The sequence below is a fragment of the Mobula birostris genome, chromosome 22, assembly GCF_030028105.1.
Source record: "Mobula birostris isolate sMobBir1 chromosome 22, sMobBir1.hap1, whole genome shotgun sequence".
Taxonomy (NCBI): domain Eukaryota; kingdom Metazoa; phylum Chordata; class Chondrichthyes; order Myliobatiformes; family Myliobatidae; genus Mobula; species Mobula birostris.
In genome coordinates this window covers 43,044,661-43,065,114 of record NC_092391.1, presented here as the reverse complement: position 1 = coordinate 43,065,114, position 20,454 = coordinate 43,044,661, and the positions used below count along the sequence as shown (strand labels likewise).

General features: G+C 44.7%; 1 protein-coding gene across 1 annotated transcript in view; it reads left to right on the top strand.

Moving 5' to 3' along the window:
• Window positions 1-20,454, top strand: part of LOC140186435 (glutamate receptor ionotropic, NMDA 1) — a 101,004-nt gene that overhangs the window by 18,081 nt on the left and 62,469 nt on the right. Inside the window, exon 3 of the mRNA XM_072240705.1 lies at window positions 13,178-13,354. Coding sequence (XP_072096806.1) covers window positions 13,178-13,354 — 177 coding nt within the window. The remainder of the gene's footprint in view (window positions 1-13,177; window positions 13,355-20,454) is intronic.

Here is a 20,454-nt window from a genome sequence, read left to right as displayed (position 1 = left end):
ATTATTATCTGAATGGTGGCCGATTAGGAAAAGGGGAGGTGCAACGAGACCTGGGTGTCATTATACACCAGTCATTGAAAGTGGGCATGCAGGTACAGCAGGCGGTGAAAAAGGCAAATGGTATGCTGGCATTTATAGCGAGAGGATTTGAGTACAGGAGCAGGGAGGTACTACTGCAGTTGTACAAGGCCTTGGTGAGACCACACCTGGAGTATTGTGTGCAGTTTTGGTCCCCTAATCTGAGGAAAGACATCCTTGCCATAGAGGGAGTACAAAGAAGGTTCACCAGATTGATTCCTGGGATGGCAGGACTTTCATATGAAGAAAGACTGGATGAACTGGGCTTGTACTCGTTGGAATTTAGAAGATTGAGGGGGGATCTGATTGAAACGTATAAGATCCTAAAGGGATTGGACAGGCTAGATGCAGGAAGATTGTTCCCGATGTTGGGGAAGTCCAGAACGAGGGGCCACAGTTTGAGGATAGAGGGGAAGCCTTTTAGGACCGAGATTAGGAAAAACTTCTTCACACAGAGAGTGGTGAATCTGTGGAATTCTCTGCCACAGGAAACAGTTGAGGCCAGTTCATTGGCTATATTTAAGAGGGAGTTAGATATGGCCCTTGTGGCTACGGGGGTCAGGGGGTATGGAGGGAAGGCTGGGGCGGGGTTCTGAGTTGGATGATCAGCCATGATCATAATAAATGGCAGTGCAGGCTCGAAGGGCCAAATGGCCTACTCCTGCACCTATTTTCTATGTTTCTATGTTTCTATATCAATCCCAAACTTTATCACCAGGATTCACCTGATTTCAGGATTAACAGTCTAACAAACAGCATCCAAAGTCCTACCCTGGGGAAAAGACGGTGACCATCAACCTTACTTATGTCTCTCAAGATTTGAAAAACCTCGATAAGATGACCCCTCAGCCTCCTGTGCACTAAGAAAAACAGTTCCAGCCTAACCAGTCTCTCTTTGTAACTCAGGACTTCCAATCCCATAACAGGGTAATAGGGCAGGTTGAGAAAGTGGTTACAAGGCCACTTGGGCTGCTGGGCTCTGTAAATAGAGGCATAGACCTTTTTACATTTATAGGCATAGGTATTACTTTATATTTATGACTGTGAAGCTAAGAACAGCTCCAATGCCATATCTAAGTTTGCTAATGATACCACGATCATTGGCCGAAACAAAGGTGGAGACAAATCAGCCTACAGGAGGGAGGTTGGAAATGTGGCTGAGTGGTGTCACAACAGCAATCTCTCACTCAATGTCTAAAAGACCAAGGAGACGATTACTGACCTCAGGAGAGGGTCAGCAACTTCTAATTTCTTGGTGTTATCATTTTAGAGGCCCAGCGCATAAATGCCTTTACAAAAAAAGCAAAGCAGTGCCTCTACTTTCTTAGAAGCCTGTGAAGATTTAAGTCATTTAAAACTTCTATAGACGTGTGGTGGAGAGTATATTGACTGGTTGCATTACATCTTGATATGGGAACACCAAAGCCCTTGTACAGAAAAGCCTATAAAAAAGTAATGGAAGCAGCCCAGTCCATCATAGGCAAAGCCATTCCCACCACAGAGCACATCTACACGGAGCATTGTCACAGGAAAGCAGTATCAATCACCAGGGATCCCCACCACCCAGGCCATGCTCTCTTCTTGCTGCAGCCATCAGGAAGAAGGTACAGGAGCCTCAGGACTCACACCACCAGGTTCAGGAACAGTTATTACCCCTCAACCATCAGACTCTTGAACCAGAGGTGATAACTTCACCCAACTTCATTTGCCCACTCACTGAACTGTTCCCATAACCTATAGACTCACTTTCAAGGACTTTTCATCTTATGTTCTTGATATTTATTGCTTATTTATTTATCTATTTATTATTTTTAACATTTCTTTTTGTATTTACACAATTTGTTGGGTTTTTTTGCACATTGGTCATTGCCCGTTCAGTTAGGTGTGATCCTTCATTGATTCTATTGTGCTTATTTGAGTTACTGTGAATGCCTGCAAGAAAATGAATCTCCACGTTGTATATTGTGACGTATATGTACTTTGATAATAAATTTACTTTGAACTTGGAGCGTTGTTCATTTCTGTATCTAAGCACAGCCATGGTCTAAACATGAAACAAGATGAACAAATCCAAACGTTAATGTACTTTGATCATAAATTTATTTTGAACTTTTGAACTTTAGAGGAAGTCATGATGAGCCTTTATAGACACTGGTTCAGCCATAACTGGAATATCATGTCTAGTTCTGGCCTTCACACTTCAGGAGAGATATGATCTAGAAAAACAATGCAGAAGCGATTTACTGAAATGACTCTGTGTTGGAGGGACTTTAAGTCTGTGGATATATAGGGGCTGGGACTGTTCTCAGTGACAAAGGGTGAGGAACAAGGGATATTGAAGCAAGACGATTTGTAAAAGAATCCCAAGGGACCTGAGAAAAATCTATTTATGAAGTTATTGGTAATGGTCTGAGATGCGCTGCTAGAATAATAGTCAAGGCAAATTCAAATCTAGTCATAAAACGGGAGTATCAGCTGAGAAAGAATTTGCTGGGCTCTTGGGAGAGGGGACTGAGACCAGCTGAATTAATTCTCAATGGAGCCAGCATAAAATTGGTGGGCTATGTAACCTTCATCTGCACTGTCCTGTGATTCTCTGTTTTTGAGAAGTTACGAGGTAGTCAACCAACCACGCATAGATTTTCCAAAGTGAAGGAGGCCAGTTTGTGGACAATGAATACATTAAACTGGAAGAAGTGCAGGGCAATTGCTGTGTCCCCAGGGCAATTGTTTTGCAGATTGGATGGAAAGGAGGAAGGCAAATGCATTAACTGTCCATTCACGTCTCTTCCCTTCACACAGCTGCGGACTCAAGTTTACTTCCATGCAAAGCAGTGTGCTTCCGCATTCCTGCTGTTTTGCAATTTCACCACTCCCAGGCATTTGCAACCTTGCACTTTCTCTCCTTTTGTCAGTTCTTCTCTTCTGCATTCTTTCACTTCTCTCCTTCCCCTTTTCTATCCATCCTAAATCTGTTCATCCCTCAGTGGATGTCAGGGCATTGGAAATGCCAGCTCTCTACAGATACTGCCAGATCTGCCCAGTAATTCCAATCATCTTTAAGTCTTTATCTGTCACTTTGTAAATAAAGGCCATATAGCTGGATCAGATTCCATCCAACAAATCACTCCAGGCTATCTGTGCTCTAACATATCAATCATTCAGATCATATTCCAGTAGTATCTAGTTTTCAAGGTACTCATTTGCTAATGACACAAAGGTTGATGAGAGGGCCTGCTGTGAGAAAAGTATTTGGATTCTACAACAGCACAGGTAGAATGAGTGAGCAAAATCTTGAAAAATCCAGTTTACTGTCGGAAAGTGTGAGAAAAATTAAAAGGTGGACTATTATCTAAAAGGAGATTCCAAATGAGTGGAGTACAGAAGGATGTACAAAGTTCAAAGTTCAAAGTAAAAATTTTTATCAGAGTACAAACACATCCCCACATACAATCCTGAGATTCTTTTCTGTGGGTATACTTAGCAAATCTATAGAACAGTAACCGTAAGCTGTAAACAAACTGTGCAAATGCAGATATAAATATTAGATTATGAGAACACTCGGTCCTCTTTCTATTGTCATTTAGAAATGCATACATGCATTAAGAAATGATACAATGTATATCCGGAGTGATATCACAGAAAACAGGACAAACCAAAGACTAACACTGACAGAACCACATAATTATAACATTTAGTTACAGCAGTGCAAAGCAAAATCATAATTTGATGAAGAACAGACCATGGGCACGGTAAATAAAGTCTCAAAAGTCCCCAAGTCGATCGACTCCCGAGTCCCCGAAAGCAGGCGGCAAAAGGGAGAAACTCCCTGCCATAAACCTCCAGGCACAGTCAACTTGCCGATGCCTTGGAAGCAGCCGACCACAGCCGACACTGAATCCATCCATCTGAAAACTTCGAGCCTGTGACCAGCCACCCCCCCCCCCCCCCCCCGATACAGCCTCCCGAGTGCCATCCTCTGCCGAGCACCTTCGACCTAGCTCTGGCTGCTGAAACAAGCAAAGCCGAGGATTTCGGGGCCTTCTGCTCCAGAGATTCCAGTTACCACACAGTAGCAGCGGCAGCGAAGCGGGCATTTCAGAAGTTTTTCAGATGTTCCTCCGTACTCTCACATCTGTCTCCATCAAATCAGAATTGTGCACGGTACCCTACTTGACAGATTACAGATATTCATCACCGGAGAGGCCGCCAGCGCTGCAATAAATAGCAATAAATAACGAGCATGAAATGACAATATAACAGAGTTCTTAAATAAGTGTGTAGTTATCCCCTTTTGATCAAGAGCCTGGTGGTTAAGGGGTAGTAACTGTTCTTGAACCTGATGGTGTGAGTCCTGAGGCACCTGTACTATCTATCTGATGGCAGCAGTGAGAAAAGAGCATGGCCTGGGTGGTGAGGATCTTTGATGATGGATGCTGCTTTTCCATGGCAACATTTCACGTAGATGTGCTCAATGGTTGGGAAGGTTTTACCTGTGACGCACTGGGCTGAATCCACTACCTTTTGTAGGATTTTCTTCTCAAAGGCATTGGTGTTCCCATACCAGGCCATAGTGCAGCCAGTCAGCACACTTTCCACCACACATCTGTGGAAGATTGTAAAGGTTTTTGATATTATGCCAAACTGGGGAAGTAGAGGCATTGTTGTGCTTTCTTCACAATAATATATATATAAGATGGGTCCAGGACAGGTCATCTGAGATTGTGACACCCAGGAATTTAAAGATACTGACCCTCCCTACCTCTGATCCTCCACTGATTACGAACTCATGGACCCCTGGTTTCCCTCTCCTGAAGTCTACTATCATTTCCTTGGTCCTATTGACACTGAGTGAGAGGTTGTTGTTATTACACCACTCAGCCATGCTTTCAATCTCTCTCCTGTATGCTGAATCATCACCTCCTTTGATACAGCCCACACAGTGGTGTCATCAGCAAACTTGTATTTGGTGTTGGACCTCTACTTAGTCACACAGACATAGGTGTAAAGCGAGTAGAGCAGGGAGCTAAGTACACAACCCAGTGGTGCTCCTGTGCTGATTGAGATTGTGGAGAAGATGTTTTTGACATTCTGAACTGACTGGGGCCTACAAGTGAGCAAATCCAGGATCCAATTGCACAAGGGGCATTAAGGCCCAGGTCTTGGGAGTTCATTGATTAGTTTTGAGGGAATGATGGTGTTAAATGATGTATGCATCTTTGCTGTTCAGATGTTCCAGGGCTGTGTGAACAGCCAATGAGATAGCATCTGTTGCTTCTGTAGACAAACTGGGAAGGATCCAAGTCGCCATTTAGACAGGAGCTGATATGCTTCAACACCAGCCTCTCAAAACACTTCATCACTGTGGATGTGTCATTGGGCGAATGTCATTTAGACAGGTTACCAAACTCTTCTTAAGCACTGCCGGAGCGAGAGGTTGAAGATATCCGTGAACACACCAGCCAGTTGGTCGGCACAGGTCTTCAATACTCGGCCAGGTACTCCATCCAGACTGGATGCTTTCCTTGTATTCACTCTCTTGAAGGCAGCCCACAAGTCCTCTTCAGATACTGAGACCAAAGGATTATTGGGAGACTGGGAGGGTGTGCGGTAGGTACTCCCTGCTCTCGTGATCAAAGCCAGCATAGAAGGCATTCAGCTCATCTGGAATAGAAGCTCTGCTGTGCCCGATGTCACAAGATTTAACTTCGTATGAGGTTACGGCATTCAAACCCGGCCACAGCTGTCGAGCATCCCTCGTTGATCCCAGTCTAGTCCACTTCACCTGATAGATGGCTTTCTGAAGATCCTACCTGCACCCCTTGTAGCATCCTTGCTCTCCAGTCTTGAATGTCTCTGATCTGGCTCTCAGCAGATTCTGGGTTTCATTGTTCAGCCAGGGTTTCTGACTGGGGAAAACCCTGAATGATTTTGTGGGGACACACTCATCCACGGCTGTTTTAATAAAGTCTGTAATGACCCTGATGTGGCCATTTTTTTTTTTGTTGGTCCTCAGATGAGTTCTTGGACGCGGCCAGTCCACTGACTCAAGGCAATCCTGTAACTGTTCCTTAGCCTCCTGCGCCCACCTCTTGGTTGTCTTGATCTCTGGAGTCTTGGTCTTTCGGCTCTGTCTGTAAGAAGGTAGTAGGAGTACAGCCAAATGATCTGACTTGCAAAATGCAGTCTTGGAAAGGAACTATAGGCATTCCTTATGGTAGTGTAACAGTGGTCTAGTGTATTGGGACCTCTGGTGCAACATTTACATGCTGGTGATAATTGGGCAGGGTTTTCATCAAACGGGCCTGATTAAAGTTAAAGTTGAAATGTGTTGGGATGGGCCATTTCTTGTTTACAGACAGCATCCTGCAGTTTTATGAGTGTTTGATTATAATCAGCCACTGGTGATATGTAACCTGTGGTCAGGATCACGGATGAGAACTCCCAAAGCAAATAGAATGGTCTACATTTAATCACTCGTTGTCCTCAGTCAGGAGAACAAGGTAACACCGCCCCAACATCCGCGCACCAATGAGAACTGAAAAAAGCATACTAAGCCACCTTTTCCCTTACCAGAGTTCAAAGTTCAATCCATTCTGAAAATCATCAAATCTTCTGGGCGTTTTTGTGCATGAAACATAAAGAACAGGTGCATCAAATAATGAATGGCTTTTATTGTTAGGGGGTTTGGAGTTTAAAAATTGGGAAGTGTTATCATGCAGGGTGATGGAGAAACTGTGCACAGTCTTGATCCTCTTATTTAATTCCTGTATTTTATTTTTGAGTGCCGCTCGGTAACAGGCCCTACTGGCCATACAACCCCATGCTGCCCTGTTACACTGTGAGTGATTAGGCTACTAACCCGCACATCGTTGGAATGTGGGAGGAAACCCCAGGCGGTCACGGGGAAAAGCAGCGGGAACTGAATCGGGTGTCTGGTGCTACACTACTCTGCCACCCTCCTTTTGGCACCGGAGGAGGTCTTGAACAAGATAACACAGAAATAAGATGAGGGGCCAGTCTTTAAAATCTGAAGTACGGAGGGATTTCTTCTTGCAGAGGGTAGAATTTTCAAACCTGGAGGGTTCTGGAGGCTAGTTTGTTGGAGTAGGTAGGGACATTTATGGAGGATCACGGAACTGAGGGCTGTGTGGAACTGGCACTGAGGTAGAGATGAGGCCTGGGGCAGATCAGACACGATTATGGCTGCTCCTACACCTGTTTTACTATGCTTACTCTTCGTCTGGGTGTGTTCCTCAGTTATGTATGTCGTAGTGTGATATAGCACACTGTATATGACAGAATCAGTGTGATATAACACACTGCATATCACAGAAGCAGTGTGATATAGCACACTGTATATCACAGAATCAGTGTGATATAGCACACTGCATATCACAGAATCAGTGTGATATAACACACTGTATATCACAGAATCAGTGTGATATAGCACACTGTATATCACAGAATCAGTGTGATATAGCACACTGCATATCACAGATTCATAGTGTGATATAACACCCTGTATATCACAGTGATAGAGTGACATGGTGGCATCTGTTAGTCTTGCAAGACCATGGATCTGTGCCTGGAAGGTTTCCAGGGCGCAGGCCTGGGTAAGGTTGTATGGAAGACCGGCAGTTGCCCATGCTGCAAGTCTCCCCTCTCCACGACACCGATGTTGTCCAAGGGAAGGGCAAGGGCCGGTACAGCTTGGCACCGGTGTCGTCGTAGGAGTTGCCAGAACAAGGTTGAAGGCAACGTCGGATTGCCTTAGGGACTCCAGCTCCGGATTTGTCCTCGGGGTTTACTCCCGAAGCCTTTCCCATGAGTGGGTATGGCCGCAAGGCAGCGGTGGTTTGAAATCAGAGTTTTCCCTCTCCTAGGTAGACTGCCTTCCCAGGCTGACAAGCTCCATCTACCCGAAAGAGTGATCTAGCACACTGTATATCACAGAATCAGTGATATAGCACACTGTATATCACAGAATCATAGTGTGATTTAACACCCTGTATATCACAGTCATAGAGTGATATAGCAGAGAAACAACACTTAAACCTATGATATACATGCCTCCAGCAAGTATCCACCTATACTAATCCCACCAGCACATGACCTCTGGGCCGTTGCGATTTAGATTCATGTGGGAGCCCCTGTATTCATCAGCTGCGCAGTGCACTCCAGGTAGCAACCACCCACGGGATGAAGAAATTCTTCTTCAGATCCCCTCTAAGCCCATTTCCTCTAGTGTTAGACACCTCTACTACAAGGGGAGAACCCTTTAACATTTGCCCTACTTTTAAGACCATGAGATATGGGAGCCGAATTTAGGCAATTTGGCCATCAAGTCTGCTCCACCATTTCATCCCTCTCAGACCCAATCTCCTGCCTTAAATATACCCGGTGACTTGGCCTCTACAGCTACCTGTGGCAATGAATTCCGCAGAAACATTACTCTCTGGCTAAGGAAATTTCTCCTCATCTCCATTCAAAAGGACATCCCTCTATTCTGAGGCTGTGTCCTCTGGTCTTAGACTCCCCCACCAGAGGAAACATCCTCTCCACATCCACTCTATCGAGGCCTGTCAACATTCACTAGGTTTCTATGAGGTCACCCCTCATTCTCATTCTGAGGTCACCCCACATTCCTCATATGACAAGATGACAAGCCTTTCAATTTTCATTTTCGTGAACCTCCTTTGAACCCTCTCCAATTAAACCTCTCATAATTTTGGATATCACTGTCAAGTCAACCATCGGATTCCTCCACTCAAGGGAATATAAACCCAGCCTATCTATAGCTGAAACAACCTATCACAGGCAACGTCCTGGTGAACCTGCCCTCTAGAGGATCTCAGCGGGGGATGCATCTGCGGGAGGAAAGGAACTGGTGACATTTCAGGATACAAAACATTTACAGTTCCAACCCCTTCAACCCCACCTCCCTCCACCTTACAGGTGCTGCTGCACGCACTGGGTTCCTCCAGCAGACTGCCAATTGCTTTACAATCCAGCACCTATACACCCATAGTCTCTTGCACCTCCATCCTGGTGAATCTCCTCTGCGCCCCCTCTGGTGCAGTCTCATCATCCCCATTGTGCAAAGGATAGAAATGAACACAGTACTCCAGTTGTGGCCTAGCCAATGTCTTGTAAATCATCTACACAATATGAGCTGCATGCTATAGCAAGCTTCTGAAGATCTGCCAAGCTACAGGCAGGGTGGGGAGGCACGTCTTGTGTACAATGGGCCTGAACTGTGGATCTCCAAGTGAGAAGTGTGTGTGGGAAGTGATCCTTCAGTCACTGATAATGTTCCATTGCAAACGTGATCTCGAACCACAAAACTGGCAGGTTACATTATAATTAGTACTGAACATGACTTGTAAGCTGCCTTAAGTGGGCGTATGAAACATTTCTTCACTGCAGAGATTCTAAGCCTTAATTTACTTCCTGCTGAATTAATTTTGGCAACTATGCAGCCATTAGCTGCCATTCAGCAGAACTGGCTCTACCTGTTCATCCAACAGCTCTGATCAGAATGCAAGTCAGCTCTATCTGCAGTCCAGTGAGCAGCGTGAGCAATCTTGCTGCCTCCATGAACATGAGCGATCTTATTTCTGTCACAAAATGCCAGAGGAACTCAGCAGGTCAGGCAGCATCTATGGAAAAGAGTAAACAGTCGACGTTTCGGGCCGGGTAAATGTAGACTGTTTACTCCTTTCCATAGATGCTGCCTGGCCTGCTGAGTTCCTCCAGCATTTTGTGTGTGTTGCTTTGTTTTCCAGCACCTGCAGATTTTGTCTCGTTGGCGAATCTTGCTTCTGTAAATGGTGAAGAACCTTCAGCTTCGAAGGAGAGTGAGGCCCCTCACTGCTGCCATTCTGTGTGGGAACTTTGCTGGTCCCGTGTAGTGTGAGGACTCTCTCCGCCCTCGTCTAATGCACGTGTTGCTGTTTGGCATGGTTCTTGGCAGCCAGTAGTTTCAGGACATCTTCCACTTCCTCGATTGTTTATTCCGGCTCCTGTCTCCCTTGTTTATTGAGCTGAAGATGAACATCGAGCCATTTGGGGATGACATGAGCAAACACCTTCCCAACAGCTAGCTATGCTTGTTGAGAGTGCTGAAGCTGTGCTGGGTAGATTGCTGAAAATTAATTACGTGATACAGAATGTGGTTAGTTCCTCTTCGCTCACCTCGACGAATGGCGAAGGGCTACACACTCAGCAACTTCTCCACCACTAGACTTGTCATCCCCTGCACCACAGTTTATCACTGTTCTGTGTGTGTGTGTGTGTGATCTACAAGATGCACCATAGCAACTCAGCAGTGTATCCTTTGCAGAATCTCGGCAACACGTGTCAGGTCAGGGGTCACAGTGAACAATACTGCCACCATCTTTAGGAGCCATGTCCGGTCAATGCCATCCTGAAGCAGAACTAAATCTCCATTCTCCCAAGGCACTCTCTAATCCTTGACCGTCAAAGCTGACCCTTCCCGGCATGAAGAAAATGGCTCACAGTCATGAGGCAGGTTGATAACTCCAGCCCCGGCTCAGGGCTGTAAGAAGCTGAAATCTTCAGAATACTCATCTTCAAAGTGTGAACTTGCTTCCGGACACCATTGAAGCTGAAGTCAATACATTTCTGAGCATTAGGAGTGTCACCGCAATGCAGAAGACAGCGCAGTCTCACCGCTAGTACACCCACTATCTCACATTTCCAGGGACCTGGCTTTGACCCCAACCTCCAGCGCTGTCTACGTGGAATTTGTGCACTCCCCCCTGCAACTGTGCATTTTTCCACTGGGTTCTCCGGTTTCCTCTCATATCCCAAAGATGTGCAGGATGGTGAGTTAATTGTTGCTGCAAATAGGGCCCTAGGGTGTGGGTGAGTGATTAAAAAAGGGGTAGTTAATGGGAAGGTAGGAAGGATAACATGGGATTAGTTTACTACTGTAAACGTATGTTGTTAGATCTCTGTTTAATACCCGGTCCTCAGGGTCCTAATTCCAAGATTTCAGTTTATTTTAGACTGCAAATGAAGATAGAAATACCGAGCAAACTAAATAAAGAGCTGAAGCTGAAAAATTATGCTAAAGGGACTAAGACAAAGGAATAAAGGAGAAGTCAAGAAACCGAGAAGCCAAACTGGGACCTCTGATCATTTTCATCACTTTTATAGATAAGATATTCCTTAGATAGGAATAAACTAGTTAATAGGCTGCATAATTAAAACAATTACATCATGTGGGTAATGTGCTAATACTTAGCCAATGAAAGATGAGCAAAGTAATAAACTATTAGTTTAGATGCTATACTGCTTTCTGCCAATGAATGTGAAAAATACATGAGTTTGTTAAAAAGTACAAATCTTATAAAAATATTATTACAAAAGTAGTAGTTTCCAATAATGGTCACTGAACTGAATGAGCTGAAAGGGCGTGGGGAGCTGGGGTGAGTATGGACAAAGAGCACATTGTGGGCTGTGGCTTCATTAAGTACCAGAACAGTCATGATGGGCCAAATGGCCAGTTCCTATTTCTACCAGTGTTCTAAAGAAGAAATTAGGCAGCTGGCTGTGTTGACACACTGAAATGGACAGAGCTGCCAAGAGCCGAATGTTTATCAATGTTTCAGAAAGTTCAAACAGAAAAAAAAACTCTTAAAATATCTTATAATCCTATGAAGAAATGGCAAACAAGAAGAAAAGTAATTGAAAAACCTTTATATTTAAAATATTGAAACCTTGTCGGAAAGCAGGAGGTGAATGGGGCAGGAACCCCATGCTATGTGATATTCCACCCCCCCCCCCCGCCACGTTAGACTCTCAGCAGTGTCGAATGCAGTTGGAATAATCCCAGTGTAGTGCTAACAGCAATACCATTCACATTCCCAGAGCTCCAGGGACTGCCGCTGGATACCACAGAATGAGAAATGTGCAGTGCAGAGGGAGGCCTTTTAACACACTGTGTCCATGTTACTGTAAGTGGATTTAGGTTAATCCTATCTCCCAGCTTCTGTCTATGGCCCAAAGACGTTATCTGGACATCCTTTTTAAATGTGATGAGGGTTTCTGCCTCACAAGTGTGTCAGGCAGTGAGCTCTAGACTCTCACCATTCACTGATGAAAACATATTTTCTCAGCTCTTTTCAGATCCTCTGCCAACGAGCTAACATCCAGGTGTCCCAGTTACCCTTTGCTCTGCTCATGGATCTATCTTCCCTGTTTACTATTTTCATTAAATGCCCTCGCTGTCTCCTTTGCTGCAAAGAAATTATGCCCATTCAACGCAGCTTTTCTTGAAAACTGGGAGCCATCCCTCAAGGCCAAAGTTACTGGGAACCCGGCTCTCTAAGCCTAGATTTACTGGGAGCCTAGTTCTCTAATCCCTGTGTTACTGGGAGCCCAGCTCTCTAAGCCTAGAGTTACTAGAGCCCAACTCTCTAAGCCCAGAGTTAATGGAGTCCTGCTCTCTATGCCAGAGTTACTGGAACCCAACTCACTAAGCCTAGATTTACTGGGAGTCCGGCTCTCTAAGCCTAGATTTACTGGGAGCCTAGTTCTCTAATTCCTGTTGTACTGGGAGCCCAGCTCTCTAAGCCCAGAGTTACTAGAGCCCAACTCTCTTAGCCAAAGTTACTGGAAACCCAGCTCTCTAAGCCTAGATTTAATGGGAGCCCAGATCTCTAGCCATCGTGTTACTGGGAGCCCAACTCTCCAACTCTGTTTTACTGGTATCCCAGCTCTCTGAGCCTAGATTTACTGGAAGCCCAGCTCTCTAAGCCCAGAGTTACTAGAGCCCAACTCTCTAAGCCAAAGTTACTGGAACCCAACTCACTAAGCCTAGATTTACTGGAAGCCTAGCTCTCTAAGCCAAAGTTACTGAGAGCCAGCTCTTTAAGCTCAGTTACTGGGAGCCCAGCTCTCTAGCCCCTGTGTTACTGGGAACCCGCTCTCTAAACCAAAGTTACCAGGAGCGCACCTCTTTAAGCCTAGATTTACCAGGAGCCAGCTCTCTGGCACTGAGTTACTAACATAGGCTTGGCCTCTCCAGATATGGGAGCCATTCTCTGACCTGTATTTCTTTTCCCCGCAGAGTATCCACCTCTCCTTCCTGCGCACTGTGCCCCCCTATTCTCACCAAGCTCAGGTCTGGTTTGAGTTGATGAGGCGCTTTCGGTGGGGTCACATTATTCTGGTGGTCAGCAATGACCACGAGGGCCGAGCCGCACAGAAGAAGCTGGAGACGCTTCTGGAAGAAAAGGAGTCAAAGGTTAGTGTGTCACCTCTCTGTCACCTCCCGAGTGTTTTATGTGTGTAGATATCTGTACGTGAACACATTCTCTCTTCATTATGAACATGGCTAACATATTGCTTGAAGCATCTACGGTGTCTTGAGTGGTACCTGACAAAACTTGTATTTATCATTCCACGTGCTTCACCATAGTCAACATGTGATCAGCAGCAGGATGAGAGCTCGTACACTGGAGCTGTGCAAAAAAAAACAACCCGCAGCTCTTTCTGTAGTCAGACTAATTCGCCTGTCAATCAGTGACAGCAGACTCCAGCACCAGCGCTGAACAGCTCAGGTGTAGTGCCCAATGCCAACGTTATGCTGGGCACTCCACCCTAACACATGGTCCACCCATCCCCATTCCTGGTCCTGCTCTTGGGATGGACATTGGTGAATTCCTCTCCTCCCATTTCCTTCATCCTCTGCCTGGCTCTTTCATGAGGTGAGCAAGGAGGTCCTCCTACCTCTCAAGCTTTCAGTAAGATCATGGCTGACCCATTACCTCAGCTCCATCTCTAACCACCATCCACTGATCCCACCAATCTAACCATCCCAGTGACTGGGCATCCTCATCCTTCCACAAGCCATCTTTCCTCCTTTCAGCCATAATTGTCTGTCCTTTACCCTAGGGTGCCCTGAGAACTATATCCTCTAGCTGGAAGCAGTTGCTCAGATTTTTCCTGTCAATTCTTCACAGAATTTTATTTTCTCAACGAGCCTGCCTCTCTTTCTCCTGTGAGGAGCACAGAATACTGTTAATCTTTCTCTGCACAAGAACAAATGCCCCATTCCAGGTACATTCTTCAGTGAGTAGATCTCCCCTCATCTCCAAGGCAAAAGCTGATGTGCTCTGAATACCTCCTGAGACAATTATGGAATGGATCAAAAAATGCAACACAGCATTTGCCTTTCCAATTATTGTCTGTCTATGCCAGTTAATTACTGTTTTTCACATCAAAAGGCGCACTGATTCTCACACAAACCCACGCCTGATAGTTTTTCACTATTTAAAAATAAACCTGCTTCCTGCTGGTTACATATTCAAACATTTAAATAGATTTGTCAGATATTGTTTCCCTATTAACTGCTGCATGTTAACTAACTTAGGCTTTTCCTGTGAACATATCATCAATAACTGGTTCTAACACTTTGCTGACATTTCACATCAAGCCAAATGGCCCGCAGGTGCTATTTCCCTTCTCCCTTCATTCTGAAACAGCAGGGTAACATTGGCACCTCACAATTTGCTGTGATTCCTGCAGATTCTGGGCAATTTTGGAATATTTTATCATAATTACCCAGTGCCACTACAGCAATCCCTAAACACATATCTTGCCCAGTTGAGGACTGGGCATTCTTTGTCCCATTATTTTTTCTGTCTTTAATAGTAAGTTTTTCACTTGCTTTAGAACTTTGCTTTAGGATACAGTAGGAGTGGTGGGAAGAGGATTAATTTACCTTCCTATGGCCATGAATTGCCTCAGACAGAATGCTGGACTAATTTAACATGTTTGTTTGGCAGTGATGGTCATAGCCAATTGGACCAGGATCAACAAGCACATTCAAACATCAAGTCGATGACACACCAATTACATCACTGAAAAATTTCACTTGAGAATATTTTCTGCCTCCCTCTTCCCTTCACGTATTTCCTTCTGCCCTGCCCTCCTCTTCCTTTCTCCTAACACATTTGTTTTGTTTCCCCATTCTCACTTTTTCTCCCCTTCCATCTAAAAATCCTCATGCATACCTCTGCCCTCCCATTCCCTCCTCCATGTCCATAAGGTCATAGACATAGGAGTAGAATTAGTCCATTCGGCCCTTTGGGTCTCACCTGTCATTTCATCATGGCTGATTTATTTTCCCTCTTAACCCCATTCTCCTGCCTTCTCCTTATAACCTTTGATGCCTTGACTAACCAGGAACCTGTGAACCTCTGCTTTAACTATACTCAATGACTTGGCCCCTACGGCTGTCTGTAGCAATTCATTACCCTGTGGCTATAGAAATTTCTCCTCATCTCTGTTCTAAATGGACATCACTGTAGTCAGAGGCTATGCCCCCTGGTTCTAGACTGCCCTGCGAGAGGGAACATTTTATCTAGGCCTTTCAATATTCAATAGATTTCAATAAGATTTCACCTCATTCTTCTAGCGAGTACAGGCCCAGAATAATCAAACACTCCTCATATGCTAACCTTCTCTGGACCCCTTCCAATGCCAGCACTCCTTTTCTCAGATAAGGTACCCTAATCTGCCCATAATACTCCAAATGTGATCTGACCAACGCCTTATAAAGTCTAAGCATTACATCCTTGCTCTTATATTCTAGTCCTCTCAAAATGAATGCTAACATTGCATTTGCCTTCCTTACCACTGACTCAACCAGCAAGTTAACCTTGCAGTAGGACTCCCAAGTCCCTTTGCACCTTTGATTTTTCAATTTCTCCCTGTTTAGAAAGTAGTCTATGCCTTTATTCCTTCTACTAAAATGCATGACTATACACCTCCGACACTGGCTTCCATCTGCCACTTCTTTGCACTTTCTCCCAATCTCTCTGTCGTTCCGCAGACTCTCTGCTTCCTCAACACTACCTGTCCTCCATCTGTCTTCATATCATTCGTAAACTTGGCCACAAAGCCATCAATTCCATCATCCAAACCATTGACATTTACTGTGAAAAGAAGCGGTCCACACCGAGCACCACAAAAGAACACTTATTACCAGCAGCCAACCAGAAAAGGCCCCTTTATGCGACTGTTTGCCACCTGCCAGTCAGCCAATCTTCTATCCATGCTAGTATCTTTCCTACAATACCATGTGCTCTTATCTTCATGCGTGATATTATGTCAAAGGCTTTCTGAAAATCCAAGTAAGCAACATCCACTGACTCCCCTTTGTCTATCCGGCTTGTCAGTACTGATGCTTCCATGGTCTCTTCAGCTACCTCCCTCAGAAACCTGGGGTGTAGTCCATCTGGTTCAGGTTTCTACCTTTCGACCTTTCAACTTCCCAAACATCTCCTTGGTGATAGCAACTACACTCACTTCTACCCCCTGACACTCTCAAATTTCTAGTATACTGCTAGTGTCTTCCATAGTAAAGACTGATACAAAATACTTATTGAGTTCATCCAACATGTGTTTTGTCTCCCATTACCACCTCTCCAATGTCATCTCTCAGCGGTCCGATACCCACTCTTGCCTCTCTTTTAATCTTCATTTATCTGAAAACACCTTTAGTATCCACTTTGATTGTCTATATTTTATCTTTTTTCTCCTTGTGTTTTTTTTTAGTTGCCTTCAGATGGTTTTTAAAAACTTCCCAATCCTCTAACTTCCCACTAATTTTTGCTATCGTATATGCCTTCCCTTTTCCATTTATGCTGTCTTGAACACCCCTTGTCAGCCACAGCCTCCCTTTAGAATAGGTCTTCATCTTTGGGATGTTTCTATCCTGTGCCTTCCTAATTGTCCCCACAAACTCCAGTGACTGCTGTTCTGCCGTCATCCCTGCTAGTCTCCCCTTCCAATCAACTTTAGGCAGCTGCTCTCTTATGCCTCTCTACTTCCCTTTATTCCACAGTAATTTTGATACATCTGACTTTATCTTCTTCCTCTCAAATTGCAGGGTGAGTTCTATCATATTATGATCACTGCCTCCTAAAGGTTCCTTTACCTTAAGCTTTCTATCATGTCCGGTTCATTAGTCATCACCCAATCCAGAATGGCTGATCCCCCGAGTGGCTTCAAACGCAAGCTGTTCTAAAACACCGTCTCATAGACATTCTATAAATTCTCTCTCGGGATCCAGCACCAACCTGATTTCCCAATCTACCTGCATGCTGAAATCCCCCATGACTATCACAACATTGTCCATTTTGCATGCCTTTTCTATATCCTGTTCTAACTTGTATTCTACAACATGGCTACTGTTTGGAGGTTTGTATATAACTACCATAATGGTATTTTAACCCTTGCAGTTTCTTAACTTTACCCACAAGGATTCTACATCTTTTAATTCTATGTCACCTCTTTCTAAGGATTTGATTTCATTTTTTACCAGCTGAGCCATCTCACCCCCTCTGCCTAGCTGTCTGGCTTTTTGAAACAACGTGTATCCTTGGATGTTAATTCCCAACTATGGTCTTTTTTCAGCCATGACTCAGTGATGCCCACAATGACGTACCTACCAATCTCTAACTGTGCTCCAAGATCATCTACTTTATTCCATACACTGCATGCATTCAAATATAACACCTTCAGTCCTGTATTCATCACCTGTTTCAATTTTGCTTCCATGTTGCGCTTCAACTCATCTCACTGACTGCAATTTTGCCCCTTCATCTGCCTGTCTTTCCTCCCAGTCTCCCCACACGGCCTCCCTTTAGAATACGTCTTCACATCAACTTGTATACCAACTACCTCATCTTTAGCCCCGTCACTCCAGGTCCCACCCCACCCCTGCCAAATTAGTTTAACAGCTCTTGCAAACCTGCCCGCAAAGATATTGGTCCGCCTCAGGTTCAGGAGAAACCCGTTCTTTTTTGTACAGGTCCTATCTTCACCAGAAGAGATCCCAGTGATCCAGAAATCTGAAGCCCCACCCCTTCACCAATTCCTCAGCCATCCATTCATTTGCCAAATCGTACTATTCTTACCCTCACTGGCATATGGCACCGGTAGCAATCCGGAGAATACTACCCTGGAGGTTCTACTTTTCAGCCTTCTGCCTTACTCTGGATGCTCTCTCTTTAGGACCTCTCTCTTATATGTACCATGACATCTGGCTACTCACCCTCCCCTTTTAGAATGCTGTGGACCCAATCCGAGACATTCCTGACCTTGGCAATTTGGAGGCAATATACCATCCAGGTGCCTTTTTCACATCCAAAAAGCTGCCACTAACCATGGAATCCCCTATCACTACTGCTGTCCTCTTCTTCCTCCATCCTTCCATCCCTTCTGAGCTACAGAGACAGAGACTCAGTCCCTGCAGCTTCCCCCAGTAGTTTGCTCCCCGTAACAATATCCAAAGCAGTATACTTATCATTGAGGAGAACGGTCACAGAGTACTCTGCACTGGCGGCCTTTTGCCTTCTGCAGATTAGAGGTTGCTACATCTCTGTAGCTCCTAACTCACCCCCTCATTCTCTCATATGAGCTAAAGGTCTTTGAGCTGCAGCTCCAGTTCCATAACATGGTCTCTAAGAAGCTGCAGCTCAATGCACCTTGGCCAGATGTAGTTTTCAGGGACATTAGAGGTCTCCCAGAGTTCCCACTTCTCACACAAAGAACATGCCACTAACTCTGGACCCATTCGCAGAGCACTAGCTATGTAGTGTTAGACAAAGGAAGAGAAAATAGAACTTACTAGAAACATACTTAGAACTTCTGCCTGTGCTTGCCCAAGACTGATTGAGCCAAAGTCTCCCACTCTAACACTGGCCCACTCCAACAATGGCCACTTCACTTACACCTCTCTTCCTTTTATTGGCTCAAATACAGCTCACTCCCAATGAGACTTGTTCTTTTCAACTGGCTCTTACCTTGCAATGATGTCTCTCTCTCTCACTCACTATAAATTATGACACACTCCTGATGAGATGTTTTCTTTTCTCCTTCTTCACCATATCTCTGATTTTCCTTTAATAGATCTCCCTTCCATTTCCTTCTCCCTCCTTTTTCCATCCTCCCTCTCCCTTCCTCTTCCCTCCCCACCACCTCCTCTTGCCCCCTTCTCCCCAACCAAATACCTCCTTACCTTTCCTCTTTGCATCGTTCCAACCCCTATCCTCATCCTCCCGAACTGTGTCCACCTGTATCAGACAGCACAAGATCCATGAGTGGGTATTTTGTTCCTGTCTGTCATCCTCTAATTGTCCCTTTGGTTCATCAGATCATCACACCAGTGATCAAGTGAGCTCCGAGCTCAGGGAGGGGTTAATTTTGGTGTGTGTGAGTTCTAATGGGTAGTGTTGCGAAACTGCAAGGGTAAAAAGACCCAGATGGGTGTTATATACAGGCCTCTAAACAGTAGCCAAGATGTGGGGTACAGATTACAATGGGAGACAGAAAAAGCATAAGTTGAGAAAATTAGGTTGGTGCTAGATCATAAGAAAAGGAATTTGTAAAATGCCTACAACGTGGCTTTTTAGAGCAGTTTCTGGTCAAGCCCACTAGGGAAAAGACAATTCTAGATTAGGCATTGTGTAATGAACCAAATTTGACTAAGGATCGTAAGATAAAGGAACCCTTAGGAGGCAGTGATCATAATATGATAGAATTCACCCTGCAGTTTGAGAGGGAGAAACTAAAATCGGATGTATCAGTATTACAGTAGAGTAACGGGAACTACAGAGGCACGAGAGGAAGGGGACACCAGCAGAGATGCTGGATTTTCTGGGAGTAACTTGGAAGGCACAGAATCAGTTCATCTCAAAGAAGAAAAAACAATCTAAAGGGAGGGATGACACAATCGTGACTGACAAGGAATGTTAAAGACAGCATGAAAGCCTATAACTAGAAATAGTGGGAAGCTAAAGGGTTAGGGAGCTTTTGACTAGACTACGGAAGGCAACTAATAAAACAATAAGGAGAGAAAAGATGAAATATGAAGGCAAGCTAGCCAATAATCTAAAAGAGAATACCGAAGTTATTTTCAAATTTATGAAGAATAAATGAGAGGCAAGATCTCATAATCCTTGATTGTTCTGTGGTGGAGAAACCTGTCCTCAGGCTTGAATCTTCTGAGAGAAAAAAATGTTCTTATTTCCCATTTTAGAGCTTGATGCCTTTTTCTGAGACCCTGGCCCTTTGTATAATTATTGCCAGCTGGATAATCATCTCCACTATCTCAATACTCTCTCTTGAGGTTTAAGATATTCCAATAAACAGCCTAGTCCATTCATACAACTATCCCTTCATACTAGGAATCAGTTCACTGAATCTCCACCTCTGTCTCTCCCTCTCTCAACAAGGAGGCCCACCCTGTACCCAGTGTCCAGATGTGGTCCCACTATTGTGTCAACCCCCTTTCCTTCTTGACAATGGTCGAGATTCTGTTCACCTTCCGAATTA